The sequence below is a fragment of the Myotis lucifugus genome, unplaced genomic scaffold, assembly GCF_000147115.1.
Source record: "Myotis lucifugus unplaced genomic scaffold, Myoluc2.0 scaffold_401, whole genome shotgun sequence".
Classification (NCBI taxonomy): domain Eukaryota; kingdom Metazoa; phylum Chordata; class Mammalia; order Chiroptera; family Vespertilionidae; genus Myotis; species Myotis lucifugus.
This window is the reverse complement of record NW_005871449.1, coordinates 123,245-131,250: the sequence shown is the minus strand read 5'-3', so window position 1 is coordinate 131,250 and position 8,006 is coordinate 123,245. Positions and strand designations below refer to the sequence as shown.

Here is an 8,006-nt window from a genome sequence, read left to right as displayed (position 1 = left end):
ACATCGATCAGTTCCTCCTGCACTGACCCCAACTGGGGATTGAACCCACAACCTGGGTATATGCCCTGACCAGAAACTGGCAACCTTTGGTGCACAGGATGACGCTCAACCGAGCCATACCAGGCAGGGCTATCCTAAATAATTTTAATGATAAAATGCAGCTAGAATTAGATAAATCATAGAAAAATTTAATAGTTTAGTCAGCATTTCTAAAATATATTCTAACCTCAGCAGCATCCAAACAAGAATATAGCATGTGTATTTAGACAGGAACTGTGCAGAATGGCAATAGAGAAAGAAAACCCAGATGAATGTAGAACTCTTCTTTATTATAACAATATATAAAACAAACAACTTTAAATATTCATAACCACACCAACCATACATTATCATGACTGGTGTTGTTATTCAGCTTGCTCAAATGTGAGGGAATAACTTACAATTCTTGAAATCATTAACCATACAAATGTGGGAGCGAAATGCATGTACATGTTTTTAAAGTACATACGTTTTTACTGTCTTCACTTTATTCATCATCTCAGTATTTTCATACATCCTCATTCAGTTAAGGCATTTTATTACTAAGAGAGTCAGTACAGCTCTATTTGCCAGTGGTAACAGTCTTAGGTTAATGAGTAATAACTGACAGTTACCAACTGATTTTTTACCTACTTCCTTCTTTAGAACAAAAAGAATTTTCACCTAAGCATCCATTCCAACCCCTAAAGGCAGTATCCTTCAAACAACTTTAAAAGCACTCTAAACGGCCATTTCCATTTTAATAGTCGGATGAGGATTGTACCCCTCAATCTGAAAGTCTTCAGTCTTGAAGTCATCGATTGTCTCAACTTTTCGAAGGATTTTGAGCTTCGGGAAAGGCCTTGGTTCTCGCTGAAGCTACAAACAGCAGACCATTATTTTGCTATATCTGTACTACTGCTTTAATTCTGCTCCCCACATCCCTTCATGAGATAAACACACAGTATTTTATCAGCAAGTATTACTTTACAGGGGCTCAGTGATACTGTAGATACAGTATTAATTGCAATCCTGTTGGAGCATAACTATTTCTTTCACATACATGGAGAGCGGAGGGTATTTTGTGGAATCATTTGGTGTCAGGAGCCTGGTGCTCCCCAAGTGTAAGTTCTTATGATTGCTTGCTCCTGGTAAATTTATCAAGGACTGGACACAGTCTCTTACTGTTGTATCTGTAACTCATAGTAGGCACTCAAAAATGGTTACCTGAATCCCACAATTCCTATTCCAACTACCCCTGGCAGAAAGGGCAAGGAAAGATGACATCTGTTGACAATGAACAGAAAGGGATGCAAGCCGGATTCCTGAGATGAACTGCGCCCATGAGGATGTGACAGAGGTCATGACCTCACTTTATTCTGGCCAGCATGACAGGAGCAGGGAGCTAGAGAAGCACCTGGATAAGCCTTGAAGCCACCCTCTAAGTCAACACAGACACATTTCCTCCAAGGAGAAACTTTCAAAACCTGGATCTAATCTGGAAGGGCCTAAGGGTTTGGGGGTTGACCTTTTTATTCTTGGGGCTCATTATGCAGACACTCATATTTTTTATTGCCGTTTTCCAATCATCTTTTGGCTGCTATAATTTATGGACTTGAACCTATTTTTGAAAGTTCAGACCTAAGTACTGTATTTAGGATAAACTTAAGGGAAAATATTGAAATGCTACCTCTGGGAAGGTCCCAAATTCTCTGGTCTGCATGTGGCTTAGTCCCCCACAGCCCCTGTCACACCTGTGGTAGCTGAGGCGTGTGTCTTCTTTGTCTCCACCCACCTGCCCACCATCCAAGCTCTGCAGTCAAAACCATTCACCTTATCTGTCATAGCACCGGGAAGAATGCCTATTATAATAGGGATGTTCTACAAACCAACCTTTTAGCAAGAGGAGGGACCAACCTTCAAAGTGCAACAGATGGAATTCTTACCTGTATTTTCAGCGGCTCAATATGATTCAAGTAGATGTGTGCATCTCCCAACGTGTGCACGAAGTCACCTGGCTGAGTGCATGGGAGGAAGCAAAACAGGAAGTGTTTTAGTTTTAATCCCTCTTCAACACATCCCTTAAAAACACATTATGCAGAGTATGCAGATATCGCAAAGCTTTTCAGAACATAAAGATAACCAGTGTTGCTTTTAAGAAAAAAGTTAATTTAGAAAAGTTACCTTATATTATAAACAACCTATATAAACTTGTTCATACAGTCCACAAGGATGGGAAAGTTCCAGGGAGAGTTACAAAATGAGGCAGTTCATTTCTTATTTTTTTTCCTACCTATTTTTCATTTTGCTTTTTTCCTCAGTTTTTGTTGGTTTCTTTTAGAAAAAAGTTTTCTTTTTCTAGTTGGTTTTCTATTTATATATGTTTTAAGTTCACAGTTGAGTCAGTTCATTTCTCATTTCATTGAGAATTCTGTGCAATTGTTTTTTTTCATGTTAAAGAACCTAAGAGTTCAGCTGTTTAGGCCAGCAACAATTGCTCCTTCCTAAGAGCAGCCCACCTTCAGGCCGGTGATGTGTGCGATCATGTAGGTGAGCAGGGCGTAGCTGGCGATGTTGAAGGGCACACCTAGCCCCATGTCGGCTGACCTCTGGTACAGCTGGCAGGACAGCTCACCGTTCACCACGTAGAACTGGCAGAGGGCATGGCATGGAGGCAGGGCCATCGAAGGAAGATCTGAGGAGCCAGCACAGAGGAATATAAGCTGGGAGGGGGAGTGGGAGGGTTAAAGAACACAAGTATAGGCAAAGTAAAACAGGAGCGAAACACAAGCCAAGGTCATGTGACCCTCATGACCCACACCTGCCCCTCATGGCAGAAGCAAACCATTCCAATCACGGGGATGGGACAAACCCGACAGAGACCTGTCCATTAACAGGCCTTCTGCGATGTACATTTACAATGGGAGCAGCAATGCTCTCCCATACGAGCTGAAATTATTTGTGCTACCTTCACAGAATGAGTTCATTTGTAGGGACCACAGGAGACTAGTGTCTCAGACACACCCTCCTGTGTTCCACGTCTCTATTATAAATGTAAATCTTCCGCTCTGGGTCTTTATCACACATTGGTAAAGTTTAATTTTATAATACTGTTGGTACAAATATTAATAATATCAAGGTAGAAGGGAATGGAAACTTCTGCCCCAATTTAAAATGTTAAAATCTTACATGTATTTTTATAGGCCATTTAAAGCCTTTTTTTAAAGTAAGAATAAGTATAAATATACAAATTAAGGTGATCTGGATCCAATTCCATCCTCTGAAGGTGAAAATGAGGCCAACTGTGACTTGCCCAGGGTCACCCAAGTGACCTAGGGCCTGCCTCCTGCTGGAGGCCCCTGCAACAAGGCGACATTGCTTCCCCTTATGCCAACCATACAGTTAGGACAGCAGAGGATGACCGAGATGCTTTCAACCTTTTGGATTCCAAGCACACAGGATGATTCTTCTGTCGTCAGGGTTGGTTTTGATGGTGTCAATCACCTTTTGCAGTTGGTCTACTCCTTGATGGGAATAATCTGTAGAATTATTGAAAAGAGAAGATGTGCACATGTTAATTACATCATCTGGTGAGAGGGCCTCACAGGTCATCTGTCATACTGTCCTTCCGCAGCCCCGCCTTGGCTCATGGTTTCAAGAAATCCAAATGCACTTGGTAAATTTCTCAGGTTATGTTGAGTTCAAGGCCTGGTCTAGGCTCCTAGGTCTATCCTCTGGAGCCATAACAAAGTCTATTTTCTTTTCTATGTAAAAATCCTTTAAGTATTTGGTTGGTCATGTTACTTCCTCTCCCCCGCCCCCCAATTTCAACACTCCACTCCCTGCTCTCCCTAGCCCCTGGCAACCACCATTCTATCTCTACGAATGTGCCTATTCCAGGTCTACACAGCACTTTAAAACCTAATGAAGTTGCCAGCATTCAAAAGACCTCAGGATTGCACATAAAATACAGATTTTAGGTGTTTTTTTTTTAATATATTTTATTGATTTTTTACAGAGAGGAAGGGAGAGAGATAGAGAATCAGAAACATAAATGAGAGAGAAACATCAACCAGCTGCCTCCTGCACATCTCCTCCTGGGGATGTGCCCGCAACCCAGGTACATGCCCTTGACCGGAATCGAACCCGGGACCTTTCAGTCCGCAGGCTGACGCTCTATCCACTGAGCCAAACCGGTTTCGGCCAGATTTTAGGTTTTTATTGAAGAATTCTGACACTATCAGGCCCACATCTCTCTAACTGGCGGGAGATGAGCGGCCACTGCCCTTTAGATGAGACTCATGCTCTCCAGATTGCGGGTCTCTGCCCAGCTAGCAAACTGTTCCTTCCTGCACACACGCCTGTGTACACACACACACTGAGGGACACATTTACTTTTATAACCTCTGACCTAAAGATAAGTGGGCCTGAGGGGCAAAGGACCAGGGCCGGACTCGGTAAGTAGTGCCGCCATGTGACAGAGGAAGGTGGACTCCAGGAGTGAGATGTTTCCCCTTTCTCCACCCAGCAGGATGGGGAGGAGGTGACTCGGGATATGAGCTATCACATCAGGGCCGCTTGCAATGTGATGAAAAGAAAGGGAAACCAAAGCCTCTGCAAGGCCAGCTCTGGGAGGTCAGCCCCCCAGATGAGCTTCCTACCTTACCCCCCAACACAGTGACCAACCGTGCCACTATTTGCTAAGGAAACAAGGTACAGGAAGTGCCAAGCACCCAATAATGCTAATCACTGGGAGTGTGATCTGACCTTCATGAGGTGTGGTCGCCGCTCCTGAACCCGAAACAGCCTTCCACAAGGTTAGTTACGCATCAGCCCCGCAGACCCTGGCTTATCCCCAACCCTTCATATGAAACTGTGGAGCTACGACGGCGCTCAGGGATCCGGGGCAGCACTGTCTCCTCACCTGAATCCATATCTTTGTAGTCTGCCCCAAAATGCCTCCACTGAAAGCCATAAACGGGGCCTAAATCTCCTTCTTTTCTGCTGGAGAATCCCAGGTTGTCCAGGAAGTCACGGGACCCATTGGCGTCCCAGATTCTCACTCCCTTGGACGACAGTTCTTTAGCATTTGTGGATCCCTGGAGAGGGGAGACAGAGCAGGTGAATTCACTCACCCAGGAACCTTCAGAGCCATCGGGACTCATCCTCTAAGAGTCCCCACCACACCGGCAACAGGCCCTCTACAGTCCCCGCACAGCCTGTCCCACCTTTAAGCAGGCTAGTCCCAGCCCAAACTTTGAAGGGCCTGCTGGTCAATCTGATCCTTCTCTGGACCACCCTCTCAAATCTTTTTTGTCCTGTTCCCCTTAACTAAATTTCCTCGACTGAACACATCCAAGTCCTTTAATTATATTCCTACCCCATCCAGCAGTTTTGTGTTTCTTCACCAAACGTGTTCTGTGTCAAAGTGTGATACCCCGAATGAATGTAATGCCTCACCTGCAATCTGTTGGGAGCACCTCAGATCTGGTGTACAGAATATTTCTACTGATTGGCCTAATCAGCACTAGCTTTTCTAGCAAGTGGATCTGTCACATACCTTAAACGTGCCACTCTCAAGTTCTGTTTACCCCAACTTATACTCGACAGTTAAGGTGCGGTTGGTTGGTTTTTGCCAAGTACAAGCCTTATGTTTATTTCTCTGATACTTTGTCTTATTAGATTTGGCCCTCAGCATCCTAGCCTGGATCCTGAGTGTGCGTCCAGGTCAAGGACAGATCTCCACTGGCCTGTGGTGTCTTCGGGCCTGATGTGCCAGAATGGTTACTAGCAAGGCTACGTTGCCACACAACCTTGGCTCTGCGCCTACCCTCTCACTTCCCTTTTTTACCTTGATGAACCACAGCAACTCCTCCAGGACACCCTTCCAGAACACACGCTTGGTTGTCAGCAGAGGAAACTCATCTGAAAAACAGTTTGCCTTATAATTTCAAGATGGGAAAAGAGCACATGCCATCCAACTTTCTCTATGGAAGAAAACTATCCCAGGACATTAGGCCTGGAGTGACCTGGAAAACTGCAACTCCTGGCCGAGTGGGCGCCCAGGATCAGGGTGGAGCTCCCAGGGTGCAGTGCAAGTCACACAATTCAGACAGAGGCCACCCTCCTGAGCCCTGCATCCACCAGACACAGCAGTTCCACACAGTGAGCTGGGGCAGGGGCCAGACCGGGATGCTGCGGGGACAGGGAAAGAGCAACCATCCGCACCGTTAGTGAAGACAACAAACAGGACAGAGCTGAAGGCTCCCAGGACTATTCCATGATTAACCTGCTGAGGAAAGCTTGTTCAGGACCCAGGGAAAGTAGATATCACACTGGCCAATACCGAAGAGTCGTTTTTTTTAGAGGTTTGCAAAGCAAATCAACCTCTAGGTTTTAAGTGTACCCAAAATGGTACTGTTTAAACACTTTCTATACACGATCCTATTTCATCTCCAACCCTCCTTAAGGCACCTGTATGATCTCCACTCTACAGTCCCCAGGAGGGAATATAGAAGTTTGCATCAAGAAATAGAAAAATACAAATGTAAAGCTTATCTCTATTCAGTTGTGTAGTTGATATTCATGTAACAAGGATACATTTTTCAAGCACCTACTGTTATCATTATTTCCTCCATTTCAAGTGCATGGGGAAGCTGAAGACCTGAGAGGTTAAGTAAGCAACTTGCCCCAAGTGTAGGAAGAGCTGGAGCAGAAACTAGGTCTGCAGCTCATTCGAGTCCACTGCTGGTGGAGCTGCAGGATCCCTCCGCTCAACCAAACTCTCAAAGCTGCCCGAGGCAGGGCCGATATTTTCCACTGCAGACGGGAATTTTCCAGTTTGCAGAATGGGTGTGGGGTGCAGAGTTTCACATGTGACCACGGCGGATCTGCATGGCCCACAGCGGGTCTCCCCCTTCAAACCACCCTCCACACCAGTGTCGGGGAGACGTGTCCCGCGCCCACCCCACCCTTTGTCTCCCGAAAGCCAACAAGAGACACTTTTCCCCAGGAACCATCCTCTTTCAAAGTCCAAGACGAATAGGAACTTCTACTCGGACCATCGAGTTCGTTTCAAGGTTCACTAGTAAGAGGAGCGAATGCGGGTGCGCGGGGCCGGATGGGAACACTGCCAGGAGCCATACGTTAACTCCTTTCCCGCCGCCGTGGCCCCGCCCACAACATTTTGGCTCCAATTTTGAAAAATTTTGCGAAGCGCAACGGTCTGCACGGGGAGGGGAGTGGCGCCCAGTGGGAAGCCTGGCCCAGCCTCGGGCCAAGCCCGGGAAGGCCCTCTCCCACTCCGGTTCGGGGCAAAACTCCTGGGTCCGGCCCGCTTTCGGGGAGACCACTTGGCGAGGCGTCAAGCACCCGGCCTTGGAGCCAGAGGCCTCCGGGGCTTTACTCCCCGGCGCCGTCCCGCCCGTCCTGCGACCCCATGCACATCTGCCCTGGACCCCAAGCCCCAGTGTCGGCGTCTGAGCCGGTGGACTCAGGACACCGCTCCGTCTCCCGGGACTGGGGTCCGCACTGCCCCGCGGGGCCCGCCCCTCCGAGCGCCCTCCCGGCCGCAGCCCCGAGCCCCCGGCCCGCCCGGCCCCGGCGCCCGCGGTCACCTCTCAGGCTGTAGCGCGCCTGCATGCCGAACACCGACAGGGTACCGGTGCCCGTGCGGTCGTCCTTGCGGAAGCCAGAGCGGAGGATGTGCTCGATCTGCCCCAGGTACTGCAGCTCCCCGTGCGGGCGCGGCTCGGCGCCCCGCTCCAGCGGGGCGGGCGGGGGCAGCTCGGAGCCGTCGGCGGGCATGGTTCGGGCGCAAATGTGGGCTCGGGGACGGCGGGCAAGGCGGCCAGACCTCCTGCAGGCGCCTCCTTCCCAGTGCCTCTGCGCGGTCGACTCCGCCTCTTCCTGCCCGCTGAGGCCGGGGGGCCAACCCCGAGCCGCGGGGTCTCCCGCCTCCTAGCGTCCGCGGAGCGCGCACAGCCGCA

The 8,006-nt window shown here is 48.4% G+C and overlaps 1 protein-coding gene across 1 annotated transcript; it reads right to left on the bottom strand.

Annotated features, from left to right (window-relative positions):
* Positions 1-308: 308 nt before the first annotated feature.
* TYMS (thymidylate synthetase) lies at positions 309-7,882 on the bottom strand. The gene is made up of 7 exons (XM_006102150.3): positions 7,635-7,882; positions 5,870-5,943; positions 4,943-5,117; positions 3,456-3,557; positions 2,538-2,713; positions 1,965-2,036; positions 309-897 (listed from the first exon to the last, which is right to left on the bottom strand). Exons 1-7 carry the CDS (start codon positions 7,822-7,824, stop codon positions 760-762), a joined length of 927 nt encoding a protein of 308 aa, XP_006102212.1. The 5' UTR covers positions 7,825-7,882; the 3' UTR covers positions 309-759.
* Positions 7,883-8,006: the final 124 nt, after the last annotated feature.

Coding starts and splice junctions, on each gene's coding strand:
- TYMS (XM_006102150.3), bottom strand. CDS start 7,824: ATGCCCGCCGACGGCTCCGAGCTGCCCCCGCCCGCCCCGCTGGAGCGG. Junction 5,944..7,634: donor GGCGCGCTACAGCCTGAGAG/GTGACCGCGGGC, acceptor ACTGTTTTTCAG/ATGAGTTTCCTCTGCTGACA. Junction 898..1,964: donor TTGAGCCGCTGAAAATACAG/GTAAGAATTCCA, acceptor TGCTGTTTGTAG/CTTCAGCGAGAACCAAGGCC.